The sequence below is a fragment of the Grus americana genome, chromosome 4, assembly GCF_028858705.1.
Source record: "Grus americana isolate bGruAme1 chromosome 4, bGruAme1.mat, whole genome shotgun sequence".
Taxonomy (NCBI): domain Eukaryota; kingdom Metazoa; phylum Chordata; class Aves; order Gruiformes; family Gruidae; genus Grus; species Grus americana.
Genome location: NC_072855.1, coordinates 6,406,364 through 6,434,312, shown reverse-complemented (window position 1 = coordinate 6,434,312; position 27,949 = coordinate 6,406,364). Strand labels below are relative to the sequence as shown.

At 45.6% G+C, this 27,949-nt stretch overlaps 1 protein-coding gene across 2 annotated transcripts; it reads left to right on the top strand.

The window, feature by feature from the left end:
• The first annotated feature begins 233 nt into the window (after nt 1–233).
• Nucleotides 234–27,103, top strand: SMYD1 (SET and MYND domain containing 1). Of its 2 annotated transcripts, XM_054825450.1 has the most exons (10): nt 236–512; nt 10,601–10,777; nt 11,445–11,658; nt 13,331–13,461; nt 15,491–15,529; nt 18,444–18,636; nt 22,025–22,117; nt 23,314–23,477; nt 25,034–25,202; nt 26,674–27,103. In XM_054825450.1, exons 1-10 carry the CDS (start codon nt 376–378, stop codon nt 26,830–26,832), a joined length of 1,476 nt encoding a protein of 491 aa, XP_054681425.1. In that variant the 5' UTR covers nt 236–375; the 3' UTR covers nt 26,833–27,103. The 2 variants fall into 2 exon arrangements, with proteins under 2 accessions (XP_054681426.1, XP_054681425.1); XM_054825451.1 differs by lacking the exon at nt 15,491–15,529 and having other exon boundaries at nt 234–512.
• The last annotated feature ends 846 nt before the right edge of the window (nt 27,104–27,949 follow it).

The window sequence follows — 27,949 nt, the reverse complement described above, 5'->3', positions numbered from 1 at the left end:
AAATACCCTGCAAAGAGAATACATTCTCTCTCCAATGGGAGAGTATAAATTAATCCAAGTTGTAACATATACAGCTGCTTGTGGCTGGGAGAAACAATTCCAAACGTGGTTTTTGGAGAGGGGTTTCCTAATGAAGCAGAAGTCCCAGCCCCGTGCCCTCCCTGCGTAGGTCGGCGATATTGCGCAGAGGATCTTCGCCTTCTGCCTCTCCTGCTCCCACCCCTTCGCCCTCCTATGGGAAACGTTGCGGCTGGGGGTGGGGGGAGGCCAGCCCTTTTATAAGTGTGGTCTTGCGGCAAGTCGAAGTTGACAGGAGTGACGGGAGATTTGGCTAGCTCTGAGATACTCCCCTCTCGAGCCTTGGGGTCCCTTGGAATGACCAAAGGGGGAATGGAGTCAGTCGAAGTGTTCATGTCTGAAGGCAAAGGCAGGGGCTTGAAAGCGCAGAAGGAATTCTTGCCCGGGGATGTCATCTTTGCGGAGCCAGCCTACGCGGCCGTGGTTTTTGATAGGTAAGAGAAAAGCACTTGTAAAACACAGACTGAAAGTCATCTGGATGCAAAATTTCATCTGGCCGGGCGGGTAAGTTTGAAAGCGTCTGGACAGCGTCAGAGAAGGGTGTGAAGGGAAGTCAGAAGCACTTATGTAAAGACACATTCACAGCTTACAATGAATGTGCTTCCCAGGGCTCAAATCAGCTTTTTTACTTTTAATGTGGCGCAATCTGTTTTCACGATGTGATCTTGCAAGGTGTTTGGTGCTGTCAGCTTTTACCAGATGCAGTGAAAGTTGCGTGTATTCAATGCCTCATAAAACCGGACCCATGTTACGCTCCTGTGAACTGCCAGTAGTAAATGTAATTCAGGTACAGTGATCACTGCTGAAGCCTCCGATGTATAATGCGTGATAAAAGTGAGTTACGCTGTGCTCTGCTCACATGTACCACCTCCCAGCTGTACACGCAGCTTCATCTCCACTGCCTTCAAACTAGAAGCTAGTGGGGATCTGTGAGTGATGTTGTTTCTGTTAAAGTGATTTTATATTTACAGCTAGCTGAGTTAACTGGAGACAAGTTTCTGCTTTCACTCTTGCACGAGACAAGTTTTAAACTTTTGTTGACACTGATGTAGCCAGAAACTGAATTCTGGTGCAAATGCATTTTTCTTTTCTGCTGCTTGTTTCAAGGACAAACAACTTTTCCATCAACCTGCGCTGCCAGTGTGGCTGGTAGGTGCCCACTATTGCCCTTCAAATCAGTGGAAGATTCACTTAAATACCCTGACAGCTAAAAGACACAAAGAGCCAATTTCTATGTTAATCCTCCATGGGATAAATCTAGAATAAAGCCTCAGACATGAGTGGAATTTGTTCAGCCTTATAATGCACTAAGAACAGAATTTGGCCCAGACTTTTTAACCGAGGAGCTAGATGTCAGCTGAAGGTTTCATTCTTGGCTTAGGAAATTTGTGAGCATTCTTCAAGGGTGCCATGGTGAGTCCTTACACTGATTTTTTTGCCCCAAACTGCCAGTGACTTTAGTGAATGTTCTGCACACTAAATAGGGCGATGAGTGATTCTGCCTAGCTGAGCTTTTCCTGATTGAATCAACTCTGCTAATAAAGTCTGGGACACAAGCAGCGCTCATGCTGCTGTTTTAATCCTGGTCATCTTGTAGCTGAAGCTGATTCGTGCTACTGTGGGATCTGGCAATAGCAGAGAATTGGGGATTAAAAGGACAGAGCAGGAAATAAGTTTTTTTGTGTCTTTCATCCACTTTTTCTTTGCCCTTATACTGTCAGTGGGTGAACATGTTTATGAACCTTTACAATAGCAGCAATGACACTTCTTATTTTTTATTTTGTCATTGCAAGAGCTTACATTAAAAATGTTATTATGTAATTTTTTATTTTAAAATGTTAAGTTCTCGAATTCTTAACCCTGAGTTCAATTACAGTAGTTAGTGACAAAACCATCTCTCCTTGACGTGTCCTTCTAGCTTTTGTATCTTGCTTGAATCTTGCTGTGATACTGTTTTTGCTCCGAAAGTGCCCACGCACAATGATTTCTCCCATGTGCCTTATTAAAAATACTAATTATCTTTTAAGCCATTGAAAACATTTTACCTTTTGATTGTTGGCTGAGAATTTTTTTTTCTTCTATGTGAAATCATGCATCGAGTAGAGCAGCCCATGTTGAAGAGCTGCTACTTCACTGCATTTTCAAATGTCACTTGTGCAATGTGAGGTAAGGGGAGAAACTATCACCACATCGGCTCTTAGGCTGCAGACTGTGTCTGCTTAGATTTCCAACAGAAAACCTCGGATGGGGAGAGATGTGCTTCTTTCCCTCCCCAGGCTGAGTTTGTTTAGCTCCCAGAGGGCAGATCCAGACATTGAGCAGCAAGGGGGTAAGGCAAACACATCCTTTCTCTGCAGCTGCAGAGGATGGGGATGACTTCAGTCATTTTATCTCTCTGCTCATTCTTCATGCTGCTCTGCAATAATAAACTCTTACCCTCCCGTGGCATGTCATCCCAAAGCACTTTATATACGTCAGTGGTGAAATGCATTCCCAAAATCTCCAAAGCGGGCAGTGCCAACTAAATGCTTGTTGGTCAGTGCTTGGCAGGGGATAACCTGGGCCTGAGATATAATGGAAACATGCATTTTTGCTTGTGAAACACACCCGCAGCTTTGGTTTTGAGGTTACCTTCTACTGCTGTTCCAGGGTATTGATGGCTATCAAAAAAGGGTAACCCGGATTGTTGTATGACCTGCAAGAATAAATTCACCCTAGGCCATGGTGGCTGGTTTTGCCCTGAAAGAACTGCTATTGCCTCTATGTGGATGAAGAGTCCAATGAAGAGGCATATGTTTTTCCATGCCCACAAACAAACATTTATAGGTCCTAAAACTGGTGTTGAGCCTACACTATTAAAAAGGATCTCACCCTGCCTTGGGAAACCCAAAGTCCTGAGTCCATCATCCTAATTCCACTCAGCAACTTCATCTCTTGCTGAAAGCAATGTATATGTGTACTGTGGAAAGGGGATTCCAATATGAGTGAATGGTAGGTTTAATTTTTCAGCTCAGGTCCTACCGAATAGGTGACCAGTTTTTCCACAGAGCTCTACTTTATTTGTATATAAAGGCCACCATAGAAGCATTAGGGTGCAGAGTACTTGGAAAAGTTGGTCCGTACTTTGCAGCCCTTTGAGGAACTTAGTTCTTTGGGAAGTCTGGTCCCAGTGTGAGCCCCTGAAATCCTGCCCCTGATTTTGCTGTTGAAACCAACTTCTGTATGGATGTCCATCATACTACAGTAGCCACACTGCAGTCTTCTGTGTGACTACATGTGATGTGGGAACACAGCCAGCGAAGCGGAGGTCTCTTTTTCAGATTAGTAGGAGCTGCTCTTCAGAGATAAATCACAATTTTCTTGGTTTGGTCATGCTATAGGACAGAAAGCAGCTTGTGTTTGTGCCAGCTGTCAAGAGATGGGAGGTGTTATGGTTCAGAAACAGGGGAGCCCCATGAAAGCTGATCTTCATTCAACCTGGTGAAAAACAATAATTATGAAATGAAAAATCTGCGTTACCTGCTATAGTTGTTTAACTTCAGGTGTGTAAGTGAGAAACCCTTCCACAGGGCTGTTGCATAGCAGAAACCTACCTTTCATACTCTGAGAAACTATTGGAAGAACAAACTTCTTTACTCTGACTGGACAGGAATCTAGGGAGCCTGAAGAACTAATCTTGGCACCCGGTGTTAGGTGCTCGCAGCAGAAAGTGTGGATATACTATGCTTTGGGCTTAAATGATGCAAAGGCTCTTTGCTATATATTAATGTGAGGAATTGCCAAAGTAATTTTGACCTGAGGCTGTCACCCACCTGCATTGTATGAATGTCTGGCTTTCAGTAGGAGGCTGAGTTTGAGGAGGTGTTGAGAATTTTATTTTGCCAGGAAAAGGAGAAATGTTTTCTTTGACAGAACTCTATAATCAGCCATCATACTCTGAACAAGTAAGACCCATCAATTTAACTGGACCAGTCTGCAGGGTGATTGTGATGGCTTGTCCAGCAATACGCTTTGGGACTTAGCCTGCAAATTAAGACACCCAAAACTAAGGTCTGTGATGAGTGTTTACGCAGAGCTAAGGGCAGGACTCAGTTGCCATAGGTGTTTAATGTCATTTGAGATGCCCCAGGGTGTCTGAGAGATCCTCTTAGGGCTGACAGGTACAAAACAGGATTTATGAGAATCAGGCCGCTTCTAAGGCCAGATGGGTGTCCCTGCAGTGCCTAGAATAACACTAGGCTCCTATGTCCAGGCAAGCGAATCCAGTCCTCAGTGTCTGTTATAGTCAATGAAGCACTATAATGTGCACCAACACAGACACCTACCTTGGTGAGCTGAATGGCTTTCTAGATCCCACTGAGTGTTTTGCTGGGATCTCTACTTAGACACCTGTAGATGTCTAAATTTGCAGACTGTTTCCCACCCTGGAAGCCCCTGAAGGTCACAGGGACCCTGAAGTCATGAAGGCTGGGGAGGGCTTGTACTTTTCAACCCAATGGTGGTCATCTGAGCAGCAGTTTCATAGTCAGTGCCAGAGACTTTTAGTCCAAAAGTAGATAAAACTCAAAATTAAGCTAAAGAAGGTTCCTATAAACATCATCCAGCTCATGGTTTCTTAGATTTTAAGGCCAGGGTATGACGCACAAGGCTAACCCTGCTCATTGCAGGGGGGTTGGACTAGATGACCTTTAAAGGTCCTTTCCAACCCAAACCATTCACTGATTCTATGATTCTGTAACCTTTTACTTAACACAGTGGTTACCTGGTGTTGACTCCTGCATCAAGCCTGTTACTTCCACCTGAACAACAGCAGACTGTTTAGGGAGACAGTGAATACTGATTGAAGGGGGGTGCAGAACTCAGTGTGATCTCTGGTATTTTGCTGTTTGGATAAAGTGCAGACACACTCTGATCTGTGTTTGAATCAACCTTGCTGTTATCAGCTGAAATAGCACTCAGAAAACACCAGTGTGAGGCCCACTTTGCCCTGAAATAGATGCAGAAGGGTGGAAATATATCTTCTCATGGAATTCTTTGCCTTTGTTGGGTCTTTTTTCGTTTTACAAAGCCCCTGTGCATTCCCCATTGGCATTACCTCTCACTGAAGCTTTCTCTAGTGCTCTGCTTATGTGCTGGGGTTTAATCCTTCCCTCCCTCTTCACTTTCTCTTTCAAGATTACAGGTCTCCTTTCCTCACAGTCGCCTCCAGGACGATGGCATTCCCATTGCCTGGGCTCAATGTACAGTATGTGACCTTCTCCTCTGGCATGTCAGTTGGCTCTCAAACCTGTAAGAGTTTGCATTTCCTACGGGCATGGGGATGCCTGATATATCTCTGTCAACCTTTATCAAGAGAAGGTTTGCTCTTTAACCAGTGGAGTTTGAGAGACAGTAGTCAAGGTAAACAGTGTCATGTGGTAGAAAGCCAAGATCACCTGAAGATCTGCTTGATGAGTGATCTGCAAATTGCTAAAAACCTGAGATCATGCAATTCTTGCACTCCTTTTTGATGTATGAAGCAGGCCCAAGAGCATTTCTAAGAGAAATACAGGGAACTCCATTGTTGTAGCTGGGATGACCTAGGGATATAAGAAATGCAAAATTTTCCATAACGGTATGACTCTGAAAAGATTATGGAAACAAATTCTTTGAGTTGATACCAATAACAACTGAGAGCTAATGTGATCATATTCACATTGTTTAAAATTTTCTGGGGTTTGATTTTTTATTATTATCTCATTTGTTCAAAAGCTTAAATAAAATCTGGGAGAAACCCTAGCTTTTTTGAAGGAAACCACACCCACACCTCTTTAAAAAGAGGCTGAGAAAGCTTGTAATGAAAGACTAAATATGAAATAGTCTAAAAGTAGTCTAAAATAAATCCTCCACTCAAATCAGACAAACTAGGATGTGTCATCCCTGACATTTGAAAGATAAAAGTACTAAGTTCCAATCCCCTTTTTTAAAGGACCAAAACTATTCTTGTGCTAATAATTCACCATTATAGGTATCCTCAGTAGAAGTCAGCTATTGACTACCTCCCTTTTCTTTGCAGTGCTAAAAGAGTAGGTGCATTTCCTTAGGCTGTTGTGTTTAATGAAGTGTTACAGCCTCTGCTTTGACAGCCAAGTGGACTTTGCCTACATCTTAGGCTATTCTTATGCTGTCCTCTGCAGGACATTGAGGAGAGAGGTGCTTAGCCAGCCAATAATAAATATGAATCAAGTGGACTTAGGTGTAAGTTAGGTCATTTGTGTGTGTCATCTGTGATGTACAGAGTGGGATAAACACGTGTTAAATAGTTTGTGAGCGTCTCACTGTGTCCATTAGCTATTCAGTGAAATCCTCCTCTATTCCTTTGCACTATAGCCATCTCACCTGGCTTTTCCAGATCAGTGAATGAGATGCTGTGGGTGCTGGATGGGAAATGGTTGGCAGATGTTTGAGTTATGCATGTCTCAGAGATGAGGTTAATATATTTCCTATAGCAGTGCCCAGCCCTCTGTCCTGGCAGGTCCAACAGATCGTAATCCATCTGAATCCAATCCAAGCAGTCACAAGAGCTATTTGCTTCTTCTGCTTTCACTGAGAGCTGTGCTTGCAGGAGCCATGGTTTAGTTGACAGTGCTCTGTCACCTCTTGCATTTGTTGGCTGGCACATTGAATTATTGCTTTTGTGACTGTAGCTACGTCCAGGATTAGTAGTAGTTGTGTGTCTCATCTACATAACATCAGAGCTCATGAGGGCCTGAGAGTTCAGCTCAGTTGATGCTTGGATGAGACGCCAAGGAAACCTGAGTCTCCCAAGAAAGTCATTTAGTGAGTCAGTCAGTGGCACCTGCCTTCCAAGTAAGTCCTAAATCCCTGACCTGGCAAGGCTTTGATGGGCTGGAAACATCACTGTGCTAATGAAGATCTTGCTTTGGGGCAGGAGGGAAAAAAGAAGTTCTCACTATGTGGAAGATGGCAATGAATGAGTGGCCAGAGATCACAGCAGAGGCTGTGGTGCACATAGACACAGCAGAAAGCAGTTGTATTGTCCCTGTGTTAAAGCAAGGGAAGCTGAGCACTGAGTCTCTGAGGGTTCAAACTTCCAGCCCTGTGGAGTCCTAGTAATGCACGTTATCAATAAATCCAGTCTTCTTTTAGGCCATTGCGGAGCAGGGAGGATCCCGCAAGGGTTTTTTGAGAGATGTGGTATTTCATATACCTACCAGTTATGTCTGCAGTTTCAATACCACAAGAACCGTTCCTTCACCTCCTCGGGAAGTCTCGTATAACATTTTTTTGTGCATTTCTGCATCTCCTTAGAAATGAGGACTTTCCTGGGCTGGCAGTAAGTTTCACCAGTTGAGTTTGCTTTGGAAACTCTGGACACCTTATGCAATAAAATGCAAAATGCAAAGCCAACATTTCAGTATTTTTCTGTTCTCAGAGAGGGAGCTGGGGAGAGAAAAGCCTCTGTTTGAGGACTTGGGTTTTGCTGCAACATATTCCCCTCCAACCCGTCACTCCTTTTTACAGGGAAGGGAAACTTCTTTAATTGCCTTTTCACTTTCTGACTGTCCTCAAACCACTCAGGAGGCAGGAGGGACCCCCATTCCCTGTGCGAGTTACCTCCCCGTGCTGCCCGGCACAACATAACCACGCAGGTTTTATCAGCTCTCTGGCTCTCCTTTGCCTTACAAGGAGTGTAATCTCTCTTGCACCTCTCTACCCCCCTGACTTGACAGCTGACAGAGCACAGCCTCGCATTTCTCACCAGCTACCAGCTCTTTCATTTGACTTAATGGAGCTGGCTGCATCCTCCTTCCTGGACACGTGCTCCCCCCTGCCCCATCCTGGCTGCTTACCTTGCGTCAGGCTTCCTCCAGCACTGCTCACTGTCATTTTCCAAACCTTATTTTCACATGCAGTTTTGTCTGCTGCGCGTCATCTTGCTTTAAATCAATGGCCCTCTGCTTTAAATCAATGGCCCTCTTAATCCTGCAAGAGCCAAGGCACCAGGTGGATTGTGTCAGCAGCTCACGCAGTAGTGCCAGAGGAACAAAAGTACATTTTAAGTGTACTGTGATAGATATAAATATGGATACATATGGGTTTTTATATATCTGGGTAGTGGAGAGGCAGGACAGTCTTGGGGCTGGGGACAATGGGGCTGTGGGTCTGATTCCCACCTGTGACACAGCCTCCTTGTGTGATCTGCAAGACATTTTGTATTTCCTTGTGCCTCAGTTTCCCCACTATGGGCTGTGGGCGATGATAATGTTCCCTTGGTAATGAAGCCTCTGTGGTCAGTGAGCTTTTTGCAGAGAGGAGAACATCCCTCCTGGGACCAGCAGTGTCTAAGTGATGGGAATTTAAATTCTCCCGTACTGTGGAGCCTGGCTGGAGGCAGAAATAAAGTGGGCAGTTGCTCGGAGAAGCAGACAGCTGGAGGCACCAAATCAGGCAATGAAAAGCCTTCTCTAACAGCAAGGGGAAATTCCCAAAGTTGTTTGGGCAGGAGACCAAAGTGTCACCCTCTCCTTCCCAATGAATTAAGTCCTAGGAGCAAGCAGCTGGGCACGTGGGGGAGCTTTCCCCTTGGTGTGGGACCCCGGACACTCTTGGAGAGAGGACATGAGGTTAGACTTCTTCAGCAGTATCCTCTGATATATTCCTCCCCCAGCCTGGGTTATAGTTACAGACATACAATTGTAGGATGCTTCTTGGAAATCCTGTTTTGAACCCTGCTTAAAGAAGCAACCTGCTCCTTTTGGAAGGTGTTTCCCAGTTATCCTGTCACTCTCTATCTCACAGTAACCTCTCAACTAGCTAAACTGCAGAGCCAGAAGCAGGAATAGCCGGTGGGCAGCACTTACTCCTGCTGGCACCAGAGAAAGACATGTCAGGCTTTTGGATTTGGAGGAGAAATCTGCATCATTAGTCCATCTGCAGGAAGGCTTGAAGTGGCCTAAAGAGCACAGTGCTAAAGCTGACGGCAGACTAAGGTGACGACTTCATGCCCTGAGAGCAGACCACATCCGCACATCAGGCACCGTGCTCATTACCTGTAATGTTTAACAACACCTCCACGGGTGGCATATTCTGGGCCACTGACCAGCAGTAAATCGTTGATGTTCTCGGCTCAGCAACATACCAGCCTTGTGAAGATGAAAGTTCCCCTAGATTTATTAATAAAATCTTACAGTGATCATAAATGCAAGTACTTCTCCCTAAGCTTGGCATTACAGCCAGCCCACCCCATGTCCTACCCCAGCCAGTGCTCCTGTGAGCTCTTGAAAGTTCATCTTTCCTCTGTCTTCAGCTGTTTGGTGTTCCTTGTCCATCCCTGGGCAGCTGAAAATCCGTTTGTACCTCAGCATTTGTGCTTGGGGGCCTGCTGAATGGCTGGAAGCCTGCCCTGGTCCCTCAGACCTTCACTAATCCATGGTAAGTGTCTGCCTGGAATCACTGGGACAAGGAGAACCCCCAGCCCACCTGGTCTGGGGCTCTGTGCTGCTATCTGCTGATGGTGGACAGCCAGGAGACATGTACCGCAACCGAAGGAAGGAGGAGAAGACATGAACGACTCTGTGATGAGATCTACCTTGAAGGAGGCAGTTTTCTTGCTTTCCTCATGTGATTTCCAACACAATGCCACAATTGCCAAGTGCAATGTGCCCAGTACAGCTACGTCTTTGGCCCAGTGGCAAAAAAAAGTGACAAGCAAATCTGCTTTTTAATCCATAGAAACATATCTTGGTTTCAAGCAGTACAAACACGGGGTTTTCCTACGCAACCACTTTGATCTATCGGTCTCCTTCATTGTGATACCCCTCTGGTCTGCTCACTAGCAGAGCATTTCTGATGTGTATTTTTATCCCCATGGTATGCCTGTGCCTAAGGAAAGCTTAGGAGAGCAGTTAGAATGGCTTAGAGCCATGCTCCCATTTGGCCCCTCTTGCCCAGTGTTCTCCTAAGTTTCTTGGGCTTGTTGGTGGCCCATGTGGGGCCCAGGAAAGCCTTAGTGCTCAGGAGGGGTTTCACTGCAGCAAAATTCAGAGGCTTTGCAGGCAGGTGAAGATCTCAGGCTGGCTCTTTGCCTTCACATTCTTCTTGGTCCTCTCTGGAGCTACAGCAGACTCATTAGGCATCTGCTTTCTGCTCAGTACATCAGTGGCTGGTGCTTCAGCACAGGGCAGACAGAAAAAGAAAACAGACTGAAAGTCCTATTAACAGCAGTGGTGCTGAGGAAGAGCAGATGAGCTGCAGACAAGAGGGCTGAGGGCTGGGGAATGCTTTATTGCTGTCCTCCTTTAAACAAAATATTTGTCTCTGGCATAGCCAAACAGAAAAGCAACAGCACTGGGCAAGGGCAGAAGGATTAAGCTGGGTGGGATGTTTCTCCGTCCTCCCAAAAAATCTCAGGGTGTCCATCCTTAGTGGGTGTGGGGAGCCCAGGGACGCAAAGCTGGCAAAACCCTTGGAGCTGGGCCTTCACCCAGGTATGAGCCAAAGGGTCCTTCTGTCCTTCCAGCCTGACACACCTCATCTGTCACACCTGCTTCAAACGGCAGGAGAGGCTCCACCGCTGCGGCCAATGCAAGTTTGCCTACTACTGCGACCGGACCTGCCAGAGGGCGGCTTGGCTGAACCACAAAAATGAGTGCTCCGCCATCAAGAAGCACGGCAAGGCACCCACCGAAAACATCAGGTGAGAGCTGGCCCCCAGGGGCTGAGCCAGCAGCCTGGGGACAGTGGGAGAAGACAGGGCATCCCTCTGGAGGGTGGCAAGGAAGAGCTGGGTGGCCTGATTTGGACAGGGTGGAGGTGGGAGGTAGTTTGGGAAAGGCCAGGAGCATCCCTGAGCTGAGGTGATGGGGACCTGGAGGAGCATCTGGGCTGCGAGGGGGTTGTGGTCCTGCTTTTGTTTTTGGTGCTGGACCCCAAAAACTCTACTGCAGCTGAACGCGGGGTGGCTTAGGAGGTGTGGGAAAGTGGGGAGTAGGTGGAAAAGTGGAAGAGGGGATGGGCTCTCCGATTGAAGGATACATTGATTTGGCTTCACATCCTGGCTCCGTCATAAGAAAATAAGAGGAATCCCCAAGGAAATGAGAGTTGTTGTGGAGGGCTGGGAACCTGGGGGGGTCTGTAGCACTTCTCCAGATGAGAACGTAGGTGCTGGGGCAAAACTCTGCACCTCCCTTTCCTTCAAAAGTGCATGGGTGGTGACCAGCCATCAGCCATCTGATGCTGAGCCTGTCTTGGTCTGTCTGTCTGCACACGATGAAATGAATTTTGATGTCCTTTCAATGTTCCCACTGCATTGTCCTTGCAGTGGATGGTGGTGGTGTTAACATCTGGGGCTCTCTCCTGGCCAGGCTGGCTGCCCGCATCATGTGGAAGATAGAGAGGGAAGGTAGTGGGCTGGCAGAGGGCTGCCTGGTCTCCATCGATGACCTGCAGAACCACGTGGACAGCTTTGGTGAGGAGGAGAAGAAGGAGCTCCACGCTGACATGGAGAGCTTCCTCGAGTTTTGGCCACCCCAGAGCCAGCAGTTTGGCATGCAGTACATCTCCCACATATTTGGAGTGGTAAGTTGGAGGGGTGGGAGAGCAAATGGGGTCTGCTTTCACTGCCAGCTTCCCAGAGTAAGTCTCCACCTGGCCTGAGTTGAGGATGGCTGAGTTCATCCCTCTCTTGCCCTTAAGAGTCCATAGTGATTGCGATAGCTGAGACCGGCATTTGCTCAGGTGGTTTGAGTACTGCCCGTTCCCTGTCTGCATCACTTCTGCACTGACACTGGGAAACTGAGGCACGGCAAGGGCAAGGTCTGAAACATTTTATCTGTCTAAACATGCAGGCAAGCAGCTCGCTCAACTGTAGGTGCTGCATTATAATCACAAGTCCTGCTGGGCATCTCTCTGCACCTGGGAGAGCTGAGAAACTCTATTTAAATATATTTTTAGTAAATATACTTAGAATATATTTGAATATAGCAGATCTGGTTTAGTGTATACATTAATGCCTGTTATATATTGGGTGCATTAGGTTTTTACATGTATATTATAAATATATATACTTATATATAATAAAAATAGGTAAAATATACTTAAAATATTTAATAACATCCATTACTAACTTGTTAACTGCGAATTTTTGTTCTCAGTGTAGCAGAGAGGGAAATTCCCAGAAGCCAGTTCAGGCTGAGCTGCTCTGCCCCCAGCCCTGGTACAAGTTGGTGTATCCCAGGTGCACCAACCCCTGGGTTAACGACACTGCCAAAGGAGCCAGGGTGAGCTGAGACGAGACACACGCTCTGCTCACATCTCTGCTGCTGGCTGGTGCGTCGGAGAAGTCGGCCTTGCCAGCCCTGGCACAGCATCCTTTCGTACCCACCCCGCAAAGGGAGACCTATGTACTAGTGACCGACATAGGTTGCCCGCGCAGAAGTAAGGAAGTACAGATAAAGCACAGAATCAGTTAAGAAAGGAAATAAAACTATTAACAGAGTAAAACTAATTAGCAGCCAAGTTAATTATTTCCTTAGGTATATCCTATTGCATTTTCTCTTTGCAAATATTCCCTTATTTTATATTTGTGACTAAAAACTGTTCCATTCATATGTGATAATAATGTACCATATAGAAAAGCATAATAATTTATTCTTGGTGCATATGTCACCCAAAAGTAGTAATTCTGAAAATTGTCTGGGACTGATAACAACAGTAATAATTGTTTTTTATAAGTTCGGTGGGCCACCCAGCAAACGTGACCAGGTTGAATGCAGGTCTCAAGGTTAATTTCTAACTGATACCTGTTTTAATAAGCGTGAACTTTGCTTTCTGTCTAGGCTCTGCTTAAATTGCCTCAAATTCATTTTCCTGTGACCTTTTTCTGAATTGTTTGCAGGAAGCGAATATAAGGAAACCAATGCATGGTCAAACCAAATTTATCTTAGACATCCTAAATGAATATCAACAGCAAATATTCTGCAGCATTTGCTCAGCTTTGCTCTGAGTTGGTCCATCTGTACGATTCCTGCATTGCTCTCTTCTGATGTTTTATCCCAGCTAAAGATGATGTTTCTGCAGTTACCTTCTGCAATAATCTTGTAGGCACTCCTCCTTTCTCCCTAAAGTTTGAAGGTGGGATGCTAGGGAAAAACCTCTTCTAAAGCATCAGCAGGAATTGAGAAAGCCTGAATGTAGCTGAGTTCAGCTTTTTCTCTTTTAATGCTTCTTCCTGCCTATGTTTTGGGACCAGATCAGCTGCAATGGCTTTACCCTCAGTGACCAAAGAGGACTGCAGGCTGTGGGTGTGGGAATCTTCCCCAACCTCTGCCAGGCCAACCATGACTGCTGGCCCAACTGTACCGTCATCTTCAACAACGGCAAGTGAGTGGATTTCTTTCCTCGGTTGCAGTGGGGATGTATCCTAATGGGCAACTCAGCAGATTCTGCTAACCCCAGAGTGTCAGATCACTGCCCCAGAAAATCTACTTATTTTTGTTTCCTTCTCTAGCTCAGAAAATAAATATCAGGATTTTCTTTCTAAAGAGGAACTATTTTCTCTCTAATTATTGTTATTTTAAAAATTATTGTCTGATGCACTAAACAATTACACAAGATTTGACCCCAAATCCAGTGAACCAGCAAAGAATTTTTCCCTGGTTTCTATGAGTTTTGAAACCAGACTCAAAATAAGCAGATAAAGTACTAAGCAGCTGCCTAGATCACTCCTTATATTGAGGCTTTATTTATAAATAGTTAAGGAGCAATTATGGTTATGCGGCTTTGAGCAACCTGGTCTAGTGGAGGGTGTCCCTGCCCATGGCAGGGGGGTTGGAACTAGATGGTCTTGAAGGTACCTTCCAACCCAAACTGTTCTATGATTCTATGAACGATTATATTGAGTCCACAGTCCAAGAGTTTCTCATAACCGAAGCTTGCAATCAGCTGTGTAGCACTATCTGCTGATGCGTGTATAACCATTCCTAACACAACCCTCATCTTTGTGAGAGTGTACCATCTCTATTAATCACTGATTAACTCTTTAGCAATGGGATCTTAATGACTCTTATCTGCAAACCGAGTCATGTGCGAGTGCAGGATGCCCTAAGCTGCTGGGCATTCCCCATTCCCACCCAAGTTGTGTAAGAAAACTTCTGTGGGACATGTGAGATGCAAAGAGATTAAGTGAGAAATGCAAGGATGTTTCAGCAGAGCTGGGAGTGGAGGCTCCTGCTCTCGGTGTTTGGGGCAGCCCACGGGAGGGATGCTCTGCCCTTCCCAGCCTCCTCCCAGGCCAGAACAGGTATAAACTGCTGCTGATCCAGCAAGTTGCATCGTGTGCAAGACATTAACTGTGGGAAACTGCTTGCAAAAACCTGCACAGCCGCAATATTTCATCCAATTTTTCCACTAGGTCTTAAGATTTTACAAATTGCCATGTTCACCAAACTTTAGTGCTATAAGTTAGCCCCCTCCCGGCCCCCTCCTCTTCTTTAACACATTGCTTGTGCACTCCCATTCTCGCTGCTGGTTTTACCTGATAAAACTATGCCAGTGTTTATCAAGCAGCTGGTAAACGAGCAAAGAGAAAACAAAGCTGCATTAGGGTGATTACCTTGGTGGGAAATAGGATCTGATCCAAAGTCAGATTGGAGTCTGTGCCAATTGCCCTGGATCAGATCCATAGTGGGATGATGGAGAGCCTCTCCAACCAGCCTGGGAAATGGAGGAGGTAACTAGCAGTGACAGCAACCCCAAAGTCTGAATTTCTGGGTGGTAAGTAGAGGAATGGCATTTTTTTTGCCTGGCAGCTTGTCGAAGTTCCCACACGTATCCTGTTACTGACTTTAAACCTTGACCATCTGGTTATATGGTACAATTGGCCAGGTTAATGATGAAGGTTTCTTGTCTTTCTATGGAAACTTGGTGATAAGCCCCTGTTGTGGGAACTGAGCTCTCTGTCAGCACTCAGGGCACAATACTGGACTTGAGGACCCACTAAAGTCATCACACAGAGCACAGTCCTTGCACAGTCTGATTTCCATTTCAAGCTGTGTTTTAGAGAGCATGGCTACTGATGTCGGTGGAGACACTTCTGTGCAGGATAACTAATCCTATTGCACCTACCAAAGAGCAGCAACAGGTTTTGCTCATCCCCTGGCCGAGACCACTCCTAAAATCACAATGCCATGACAGCTCTCCCCCACATCCACTGTGGCCCAGTGATGGGCGATTCGGTTATGACAGCTGCATAGCAGAAGTGAAGCTCTACATGCAGCGAGACATGAGCCAGGCACCAGGAACCCTCTTGTCCCCCGTCAGGATGACGTCCCAATGCTCTACACCGTGTTCCCCATCTTTTTTTGTTGTACTTGTACCTGTGTAAACTGCAGATGTTTGTTTTGTCTTTCAGTCATGAGGCTGTAAGATCAATGTTCCACACACAGATGAGGTGGGTCGGTCTTGAAAGCATAATCCTTCCCCTGTACCCCTCATGCCCTGTGTTTAATGGAAAAGCTGCAAACAGCCCAAGGGGCTCCCTCTGTTTGCAGCAAATTTCACTTTCTTTGTTTTCTGAACTCCTCCCGCGTGTAAAGCCCCACTAAACCCAAACCTCACTTAACTCTGCATTTTGTAGTAAATTGATAGTGGTAATACTGTGACTGTTTCCCCCACAACAAATTTCCTCCCCTACCTTCCCACCCTCTCCTTTGGCTTCCTCCCCGTCAGTATTTCCCCTCTCCACTTCTCATTTCTCCTCCCCTGACTACGGCAAGAGCATGAAAGTCAGAACAAGGTCTTGCTAATCTTGTACAGCCCAAAATAAAACCTTGCGTATTAGGAGATGAGAAATGATTGCATTACTGACATACTAAATAGTCCACGTTTCTTCTGCAACAAATTGTGCCCGTTGAATGCATTGACTACAGTAGCAATACCATGAGATGTAGGTTTCATCATTTTTCATCATAATACCTGATTAATGTTTTACCTTTTAATGATGCCACTGTTACCTGATCGAAAATAAAGACATTGCTAAAATGTATGAAAAAAAAAGAGAAGTTCTCTGCTTAGCTCACTGTGCTCAGTATATTATAGTCAGTCCTGTTAAAGGGACACTGTTGTCCTTAATTTCAAGCAAACACACAATTTCCTCAAATAAGACGTGGAATACCTTTGAAGTGCTCTTCTTCACTACTGACGCTCACTCAGTGCATTATAGATAGGACCACAAAAACAGGCAAATGCATTTCACTTCTGCTTAGAGGTGCTATTTGGGGACAATTTGAGTTTTGAGCCATTGGGCACTCACTGTGCCTGTGCATGTGTCTCTCAAGGTCCTTGGGGCTTGGGGCAGAGTCTGGGGAAAGAGCACAGGACAAGCTCAGTGGGGTGCTCTCAGCTGACAGTGTCTCTTTAACTATAGCATTTAAAATATGCCATGTGTTTCCAGGCTTACCCCAAACGCTATCAATCCCTTCCGCACAAGGGACGGCTGCTTAAAATATACCTATGGTGCTTAGGCTATCAGGGGCATCATAAAAGTCAGAGGCTTGATTTTGCTTCTCTGGTTGCATGACTCACTTTAACAAGGATCCCATTAAGTCTGAACAGGAATGTTTATGTGTGTAAACCTTTCTGGTTGGAATTGCTCTTTTTCATGCACTTTCTCCTGGAGTAGTGGGTTATACCTTTCTCTGGCTGGCATTTTCCTGTGGTTGTGATATGACTAATAGCTGCCCTTTGTGATGATGGCATGTTTAGCGATAAATTTTGTATGAAATATGCTGTTGATATGATCTAACACCCAGAGAAGGTCAAGACCAGCCTTGGGGAGTAGTTTTCACAGCAGCTTTAGCACAGCTGAAAGGCTCAGAGCTACACCCTTGGTGCTGAGAGCTTGTAATGGGAATTACAAGGGAATTACAATCCCTTTGCAGAAGCATGATCACACAGAAAAAGTCATATCAGAAAAACTCATCTCCTCCCCAAAAGACTTATTTTTAATGCACCTGGTGAGACCTTTGGGTTCTATGCCACCTGTGCGTTTGGCGAGAACTTGATTGGGTCCCATCTAAAGCCCCTCGTGTCCAGGACGGACCAGTATGTCCCCCCCCAGATCCATCTTGTAGCAGGCACGTACGTCAAACACGCTGCTGAGCTCAGCAGGAGGACGATCGAGGCACACGCTGCCCGTGGTGAGGGAGTCCCAGCACTGATGTACCACACTATAGTGCGACGGTAGGGTGGGAGCTCAGACCATGGGACTGGCTTCATTTTGATAACCTGTAAGTATGCCTAGCTGCAAAAATACGTTTAATCATCTAACTGGTCTGAGCAGACAGCCCGAGGTCACTGGTCTCAAGTGAATTATCTCTAACCATGGGTAGAATCACTAGTAGATGGGGGAGTAGATGGGTACAGAAGCATCACCTTGCAATTGGTATTTGATGGAGGTTTTTCCCACTCTGGCCAAATTCTTCAGCCAGTTGTGACTGCCCAGCCCCCACGATTGAGTGATGGCCCAGAGTAACTGGGAGATTTAGTGTATAGAGTGAAAGAGTGAGGGAATAGTTTTAAGTGTGCATGGTATTTAAGACTTTTTGCAGGGAAAGACATGAGAGAAAGGCAGGTGCAAAGATCTGGTTTTCCAAAAGCCTGTCATTAAGGATTTGCTGTGGATTTTGGTTTAGTAAGAGAGACTGGTGATTTCCCTGTGTTTAATATTAGCAATATCAGATCAAATGGGCTATATAAAAATAGACTATTTCCAGAGAATTGTTTCTAAACCTTTATGTAGAGATGCATGAACAGGGTGAAGGCATCTCTTACCCAGCAGCCAGAGGGAATGTGTCTTAACTTTGCAGAGTGAAAACGATACCGAAAGCAGCATGGCTCGGGATCTGGGACACTAGCCAGGGATATGTGGGTAGCATGCAAAACGGTACTTAAAAGAAAGACCCAAAGTCCAAACTCAGCATTTTGCAAGGCTTGTTGGGTATTGCTGATCTCACGGTTTTCTTCTGGCAAGATCCCCTGCGACATAATAAAACTTTATGTCTAGGTTCAGCTCCCATCCAGATAAAGTAATGGAGCCTTAATCTGTCTGTAGCTCAGACCCTAATGTATCCCTGCCAGGGACTTGCAGAGGGGCAGGAGAAACTGGTGTGATGATGTTTTTACTCTGTATTCAGTTAACCAGGCTGCTGCCCGTCTCTGCGTTGCCTCCCTGAAGAGTACCTTAGGGCAAGAGCTCAGCTCTGCGAAGCAAGGGCAGGTCACAGGATTTGTCTCTGATGGCTCTGTGGTTGCACCTTTGCTTCTGCTGCTTCTCCAAGTCTACATTTCATCTCCTTTGCACCCAGGATCGAGCTACGGGCACTGAGCAAGATTTCTCCAGGGGACGAGCTGACCGTTTCCTACGTGGATTTCCTCAACGTGAGCGAGGAGCGGCGGAAGCAGCTGAAGAAGCAGTATTACTTCGACTGCGCCTGCGAGCACTGCAAGAAAAAGATCAAGGATGACGTGATGCTGGCGGTGAAGGTGGGGGAAAGCAAGGTATGGTTTGTCCTGCTGTGTCCAAACCCAGAGGTGTCTGCATCCCCTCCACCAAGGCATCTGTGGGTCTCTGTGGTTCTTCAGCCTGGGGACACACTAAATAGCAACACAGTCAGATTTTGGCAGAAGCCTGACAGACCAATGTGAAAAAAGAGAACAGAATTGAACCTTGATTGAGCATGACACCAATTGAAGCCCACCATGCAAGGCCAGTTTAATCCCTATTATGCAACATACATGCAGTTTTTCATTTAAAAAAGCCCACAAAAGTTGCCTTTAACTCTAACCTAACAGTCCATCAACAGGCAGAATGCTAAAATTTTGGAAAATTAAGTCTAGAGCTGAGAAAAATGCTGGCATTTAGATTGTGGTTGTGTTTTTTTTTGAGGACCTGAAAGGGAATCAAAGTTTTGAACAGCAGAAAGGAAAATGCATTGCAGGTGATTCATGGTGACAGGACTCACCAGCGCTGCTGAAGCTGTATGGTTTGTAAAACGTGTACCATCACACTGGTTCAAGGAAGGTGGGAAGCCTGAACTTCCAGTCCCTCCTTGTGAAGGCCTGTCACGTGGAATTTGTACCATCGCTTGACATTTCTGCATGGTTGCTGTGGGCAGACTAACTGTGAAGAATTAACATGTTTGACCATTCAATTTTAAGTAATCTGTGTTTTTCTTGGAGGTTTCACAAGTAATTCAGTGGGAGGGTGTAAGGCTGTGTCTTGCTGTTGGCAGTGGGATGTGTTGCTTGGCCAGCAGCTCCAGTTTATGAGCATACTGGTAGCTCCAAGAGTTTCATTTTAGTTGCTCTGCGCAAGGATATAATTGCTCATATTTTTTGTCCTCTGTGACAGTGTTAGCTTAGGGGATTTTTACTCCTGCAAGCTTTACAAAGTGTATAAGGGAAGAGCATTTTAATGTACCATCAAGTCATTGATTAGCACTATTGAACAGTCACGTAACGAACCAGACAGCACAGCTCAGGGGCTGACGTGGGGCAGGACAAAACAGCAAAGGTGGGATGAGGAACCATGACCTCTCACACCAGCACTGCCACAAGGAGAGGCCCATGGAGCTGCATCTTCCTGGGAACGAGTACAAAACCCTCAGCTTCTGGCTCAGCACAGTCACCAGAAAGCCAAGCTCAGTCCTGTGAGTTTTCTTTCATACAGGTGGTGGTCAGGAAAGGCTGGATATTGCAGAACAAAAGTCTCTCTTTGAGCAAGATTTGGAGAAACAGGACCGAACTGATACCAGGAAGCTCCTATGGGAAGTAGGACATAGGGACAGACAAAACCCTTTTCTTGTTGGGTTCCCCACTAGTGCAAAAGACCTTGCTGTATAATCCCATTACTAAATTATCAAGCTTCATTTTAAAGCTAATCCTGACTAGTGAAACTCCCTGCTTCTAAAGTAAAGCTGTCCCAAAGCCTCAGTCCTCTGATGCAGAAGCATTTTAGTCTGATTTGCTGTAGAAGTATTTTCAAACACCTCCTCCAGTGGATGGCATAACAGAATCTCAGCTATCAAGCCTTGACTGAACAGTGAGGTGCACCATCCCCTTTTCATGAGCATCAGAGATTTTCTGCAGCATGCAGTGGGAAGACACACACTTTTGGGTAAATGACCTCCACAATCTGAAGTGCTTGTACAGAAAAAGCCTGTAACTATGCCAGGTGCATGATTTCAGCTATTAAAAATACACTCCTTCCACAGACAATAAGTACCCAGACTGACCTCACCCACAGAGCATGTCTGCTCGCCGCCAGCTGTATCGCATTTTCTGAATTCAGGCTCACTTGCCTGAGAGCAGCAACACTCACAGCTGCGTGGAAAAAGCACTATGAATATATGCAAGATTGACAGCTTACATCCTCAACAGCCGCTGCGACCTCCAGTCCTTCACCCCTTCCAAATAGTAGCAAAGTTCCCATTATTTATAATGGCAACAGGCTTAGGGGTCTAGGAAATGCAAGAGAGGATTTTTATTAGACAAAGCTGCTGTGGAAGTGCTGGTTAAAGTACCTATTCTGGGAGTCTTTACTCAGACAGAACAGTGGTGTGATTTGCACTGACGTTAATGTTACCTTTGAAAGTGTCCTGTGCAGTAGGACACCCTGCATGCTGCTCAAATAGCTGCCAAAATCTTATTAGCCATGATAGCTTCAGTCTAATAATATAGAATAATAAATCATAACACATACATTTCTATCCATAAATAGATGGGGGGTATGTGGCTCTGAAAACCTTCTGTTTTTTCTTCCACACTAAACTTTCAAGAGCTTTCCCTAGCTAGCTGAATTTCACAGATTCGTCAAAAATCTAATTGACCACACGTGGGAAGAAGACAATCCTGACTCCAAATCTTTGCATCCTTCATTGCAACGTTGGGTCTCTGCTTTTGATCCACACCCAGAGGTCCTGCCTGGCTGGTAGGCACATGCCTGTGCTCTGATCTATTGTGTGTCTCCAGACCAGCCTCTTCCTGCAATCTCCTGAAGTCAGGAGATTGTGAGCTGATTTCAGATTTCCCATTTAAAAAAAGCAAGGTCATGATAGCTAGAATAGTTTGAAAATGCAAATTTGAAAGGCTCAGAAAAGTGGAAGGTGAATGATGATGCTGGATGAATGATGGCGCTGGATATCATAATGTTATATTTCACCATTATATGAAGGCAGAGGAGGAAGCTAATTAGGAACTAGTTAGTGTTTTGTCAGGCATGCCTAGATGTGCATCATGCCTTCAAATACATGGTGAAATCCAAACTTCTTTGAGGTGTGTGGGAAAACACATTTCTGTCTCTGGGTGCAGCTGAAATCAGAGGTCAACCATCTTATGGTGTTTGGACCTAATGACAGCAGTTCTTAGAGCAGGTAAAATTCAGTGATCTTTCCTATTTTTTCCACCCATCTCCCATTCAGGGACCTCATTTCTCTCAAGCAGCTTCACTAGGAGCCCCTGATACACACCAACTGGTGGCTTTCATGGCCTCTTTGGTATCTTGTGAGACCTCCCAGCTGCAGGATGAATTATGTCCCTTTTCCAGAGGAGAGGAGCGGGGGAAGAGTCGAGGAACCCAGTTATGCATGCGTGCCAGATGTACATGACCACGACCCTGATGAGCAATGCTCTTGCTGAAGTCAGCAGGAGCTTCATCTCTCAACTTGGTAGCAGGACCATTTCAGCTCAGTCTTGGGCAGGTCTGAGGAGGCACACTGGGATATACAGCCAGTGCTAGGAAGGTAGCAAGTGATGTGGGAAGCATCTCACTGAGCTGATTTGGGTTCCCAAAAGGGAACAAGCATCCCTTCAATCAGAGTGTTTTGGTATGTGTCAGGCTGTTTTCCTCACTGGTTTTCCTCACTGGTTTTCCTAATATTGTCCCCAGCCCTCTGCAGAGACAGTGAAGGAGGTCACCCAGTTCTCCAAGGACACGCTGGAGAAGATTAACAAGGCCCGCATGGAGGGACTTTACCATGAAGTGAGTCTCAGTACTTTTGCTCTCTCACTGTATATGCATTGCCAGGGAAAGCAGGTCTTGTCCCTCTCTATGTCAATAATTTAAGGATGAAACAAACCCTAGTTGCTGTAATCTGAATATCCTCTCATGTTTCCTGCCTTCTTGGCAGCTCAAATTGCAAAAGCTGACACTGCTTTCTGCCCTCTGTAAAGCATGACCATGTTTGAGACAACATCCCAACCTGGTCTCTTTGCAGTGATGATACAAGGAGATGTAAGTGGCTTCCAGCACCTCTGAATGACACAGGTGTTGAACCAAGGACCTCCTGGGCAAAAAACATGAGTTACAGGGCAAGTGTAATGAGTCATCCCTGCCAGGAAGCTTCATAAAAAGGAGGCCAGTGGGTTTGTGAGGGGGACAGGACAGCCAGGAGACTTGCCGCAAACATTGAACTATGGGCTATGTTTGCCTGTGTTGATCTTCTCTTCACCTCCTGGCTTATGTGTGTTGCTCATTTGTTGGGTCTGAAAATGGGTGTGTGATGTGGGAGACCCACCTCCCACCTGGAGCTCAGGTCAAAAGGGTGAGAGAGCTCAAGTAACTTCTTCCTTTCTCCCTCTTTTGCTGACCCAGGAAATATTTAAGTGTTCTCTTCAGAGTGTAACAGCTTCAGGGAAATGCTCCAGGTCGAGCAACATCCTATTGGTTTGAAGTTACTTTGGGAAAAGGCTGAAGCCCCCCAGAGCAGAGATCTGGATGTTGGGTCATGGCTAGGTGCAGCCATGACACAGCCGAGCAGACAGGCATGGGACAGTGCAGCTGCGTGTCTCCAACCCATGGGGTCATTGAGAGCATTCATTACATCAAGTGCTTGTAGGAGGTTGGGTGGATGGTGTTGGGCTATAAGAGTCCTGTCGGCACTTGGTCTCTGATAAAACCCAACATCCTGGGATCTTTCTTCTCCTGAACAATAGACATCACTTTTTCCTCACCAGTTTTATGAATGTAACCCTGAGAGAGGAAGATCTGAGCACCAATTATTTTGCTAGGCTGATGTTTCTCAACAAATAAAAGCGTATCTTCCCCAACCTTCATGGAGGCCGACTTGACCTCTAAGACTGGTATGGACCATGCAGCCCACAGGTCTTTAATGTGGTAGCTTCAAGGCCAAAGGTGCTCTGACTTTCCCTTCCTCTCCCTGCTTCCCCTGGGCGCAGGTTGTGAAGCTCTGCCGCGAGTGCCTGAAGAAACAGGAGCCTGTGCTGGGGGACACGAACATCTACCTCCTGAGGATCCTCAGCATTGCCTCCGAGGTGCTCTCCTACCTCCAGATGTTTGAGGAAGCAGCTGACTATGCCAAGAGGATGGTGGACGGCTACCTGTATGTCTGTGCCCTATTTTTGGCAGCTCTCTGTGATTATGCAATGTTAGGCAGGGTGTTACAGGAATAATTTTCTTAGTCTGCTCCCATCAGGGCAGTGGTGCTGGCATTCAGATAGGGACCTGGTTATATCACCAGACAGAGAGGGACCCCTTCCTAAATGCACAAGAGCTCCCAAACACCTTGATTTACTAAAACTGCAACTATGGTTTGGGTACGTCTTTCATTAGACTCTTTGTTTTGTCTCAGAAGCATCTCAGGGTTGCACTGGTAGCAAGATACAGAGCTTGGGTGCAGGACAGAGATGCTGTCGCTGCAGGAGATGGTCTATTCCTTGCACCCTGCAGGAAGGGGAAGCTGCAGCGAAAGGAGAAATGGTGTCAAATGGCTGCGACTCAAGATATCCCTTCACTCATGAATAATACCTGGATTTTTGTCTTGGCTAAGTAGTATGCACAACTCCTGTGGTAAAAGCTCAGTGAGAATGAAGAAATTCAGGCTTAGTTCACATAGATCCAGGGCAAACCTCACCGTAAAAATTATATACTTTATTATTACTGAGGTTTTACTACAGAACTGATGAGTATTAATTAGGAAAAAAAAAAAAATAATGGAAACCATAGAGAACAGAAGAGAGAAAAGCCCATTTTGTCATCTTGTTCACCCTCCTACTGAGAGCACGTCATACCCATTACTTGTCTTTTTGGTCAATTCTACCCCAAAAGGCCTCTGATATTTTGTTCTTTTTCAGAGGGTGACAGAGTCACTGCCCTGGCTTGCAAGCCTGACAAGCCACTTCATGTCCCAGCCTTGGCACTGGGCTAATTGAATGACACAGAGAAAACTGCTTGCCCTGCCCGTTCCTCAGTTTCTCAGTCCAGAGTGTGGACTGCAGTAATTTCCTTCCTTGCTTTAAGATCTGCCAATTCAATATGCCAACAAAGCCCTTAAAGGCAGGTTTTCACGTAAATCCAAGCAGCTTCTAACTCTGCCCAAGCTTCTGAAGTTGGATGTAGAGGCCAGGTTTCATTTTTCCCACCATGGGTACTGACTGTAGGGGAGTGATCTTACAGTCCCTGGAGGCAAGGATACATCTCCAGTGGGTGAGATGAACATTTCTGGAGTTTTTGGAACCACCTGTTTCTCTCCCCACATTGAATGAGAAGCTGCTGGTTGTTGCATTCTCAATTTAGGCACTTCATTAAGCATCTGAAGTTAAGTTGGTGCCCTCTGGGCTGTAGGGTCAGATCTTGGTTTTGTTTGTGTCAAAATAATGTGGAATGACAGAGTCTGGCATTTTCCAACCCAGGTGTCCAGCTTTCCCCAGTCGCAGGTTGTTCATCCTCTTTCACAACAACTCATGTCCTCGTATAACTCGTGTCCTTGTGTAACACGCCTTCCCCTTTCTAAGCAGGGCTGCACGTTTCAGTGGCACTGAATGCAATAGGATCTTCACTTGAGTAAACAGTCTGCTCTTTGGCAAACATGTCACGTCACTGACAAACATTTGGAAACCCAGATCTTTCCTGAACTAAAATTACTCAATGTTTTTCCAGGAAAATATACCATCCCAACAATGCACAGCTGGGGATGGCCGTGATGCGTGCAGGAGTGACTCACTGGCACGCTGGTCTCATTGAAGCCGGGCATGGCTTGATCTGTAAAGCCTATGCCATTCTCCTGATAACCCACGGACCTTCCCACCCAATTACCAAAGACCTGGAGGTAGGTGTCATCCTCTGTGTTGTCTCTGCTGTCTGTCTAGGAAAAATTACATTCAAGCTGTAGAAACAATCCATCCGTAAGAGCTGACAGATGGATCAAGTACTGACTGCTTCTTGCTAGTGCTGTGGTTTTATCTAAATTATGTTACAGTCTGCTGGGAAATGCACGTCCTTTCCCATGGGAAATTTTCATCCTGAAAAATAGCTTTTATCCTGCACCAAGGCATCCACTAAAAATGGCCACTGAGTCCCTGAGTCTTCTTTGAAACTGCTGTGCCCAAGGACAGAGCCTCCCATTCTTCAAACAGCCTGATTTCGCTGCTCTTGGATGGATGGCATTACAATTTGACTGTATCAAATTATGTATGGTGGATGTTCTCAGCTTACCAACTTACTTCCTTTATCGGTATCCATTCTTTATTTACTACTCCTCGGTCCTTCCGAGCTGCAATGTATTTTCTCTCAAATGACTGATAGGTGTATTTCCTAGTTTAGGGTCAAGAGCTGCAGATCCCAGGGAATGACATCTGCTCAGCTGTGATGAACTATTTACAATTGCAGCTGGGGATCCATCATTTCTTTAGCCTTTAACTCACCTGATGTGACCTGTTGGCTTTACAGCATCCTCCTTTATTAACCAAATTAATTACATGATATGAAATGAATCCTTTATTGGTGTCTTAGTCTTCGTTATAGCAGAGCTATAACCTTTATTAGTACAATTTTATATCATCAGAAAAATGAATATCTAGTACCTAAAGCCAACCTGTCTGTTGACTGCTTGCCTATATATATCAGAGGGAGAGACCCCAGCACCTCCATTTCTGTATCTCCCTTCCCACTTACTTCAGAGAGAAAATAGTGGATATATGACACATGCTTATTTCTCTGCTTCTAAACCAAGGGTTGAATAAACTCATAGACAGGTGTAAAAAGATTTCCTAAAATCCATTCGGAGTTTCTACCATAATGCAGCACTAGGAATGACTGCTCACGGTGAATCCTGGGATGCAGGGGGTGCAACTGTGATGTTGTCAAAGAGGGGCTGAGCATCCCCCTCCACCTCTCCTGCCTGGTCCCCCATGAGGTGACCCCCACCCTGGTGATGGGTCATACCAAGAGTCAGGCCCAGGGTGTGGATGAGCTCCCTGGCTCTGCACAGCATTGCCTCTAGGTCCTGCATCAGGTTTGGAAGTGTGAGGCTTCCCAGCAGCCTGCAGAAGAGCTGGGTGCAGGAAGGGCTGATGCTTCTTCATCTTCACAGTACACAGGTAACCAAGTTTGAGAAAGTAACTGGATACCTGTGTCCAGTCAACTTTGGTCTTGCTGGAGGATCACCTAGATTGAGTTGCATCAGTAATTACATGGCCTAGGACATCCCTGAAGGACAGTCCTCATTTTTAGGCAGTGCATTATTCACTTGCTTTGAGATCTCCTGTGTCACAGGTTTTGTAACCTGTTGTGTCCCTCAGGTAATGCGTGTCCAGACAGAGATGGAGCTGCGCATGTTCCAGCAGAATGAGTTTGTGTATTACAAGATGAGGGAAGCTGCCCTCAAAAACCAAAAGATTCAAGTCATGCCTGAACCAAGCAATGAGACCTCACCAAGCCTCTTCCACAAGAAGGAATAAACCCCAAGCTTGACACAAATTCATTCCTGTGGGATAACATCACTTGTGGCATCTCCAAACACGGGAATGTGATATAGGAATGTGATATATCCATAAGGAGTGTTTCCAGTGGCACCAGTCTGACAACATGGACCTGCTGGGGGAAGAGTCCTGAAAAATCTTGAGGGCTAAAACCAGAAGAGATCTTGGCAGAAACAATATCCTTTTTCTACCACTAGCATTAAAAATCAAAGCAAAAAAAAAATCTGTTATAAAATTATTTGCATCCTTATTGGAAGCCTGTTTCTCTCTACATAAGTCTTGATCCTGAAGTCCTTGGTTAAATTTTAATTGATTCTTTCCTAAGTGTTTTTTCTCCCATCACTTCCTTGTGATCATCATTTCTTTCCAGTGAGGTCCATGGGTGGTTGACCAAGGGACAGTAGAAGTGGTAAGCTGGTTCCATAAAGAAGGTGTTTTGTGTAAAGTGGCATTTTTCTGATGAAAAACTGATGAAAAATGATTCTGCAGCTGTCACAGGTGCACCATCAAACTGTGGGCACTTTGCAAGTTAGGTTAAGTGGAGTTCCTACATCAGGATAAATTAATTAGACTAAATTAGTCTCTTTAGTTAAAAATCAGAAAATGTCTGCAGCAATGGCAGCAGATGGGTATGAGATTGTTCTGTGACAGAAGCCAGTTGCCCTGGTGTGGTGCACTTGCTGTGTGGATTGCTCTAACTGAACAAGCAGTTTCCAGGAAGGAGGATCCACCTTTGTTCACCTTCAGGGTGAGGTGGGGTCTCTGATGTCTTTCAGCACCTGCCTTTCAGCTTAGACAGATGCTTAATCAATTTTACACTGAGAAAAAAGGGGTTAGTCAATGGATCAGCTGCCAGTAGGAAGTCAATGGAGGAAAAGTCTAAAGGCAATGGTTGCGTTTCTAAATAAAAAAAGGTCTTTGCTGTCTGCCCGTCTATCTCAAAATCCAACTGGTTTGCTCCAGAGCTTCAGTGACAGCCAAGAGATGACAAGGAATGGTTTGTTCAAGAATCCCCTACCTTCTCCTCAGTAGAATAGCAAGAAAAGCAGAGTGTTTCCTCTTTGACGTTTCTCAGTGATTTTGCTGATGTTCTCCA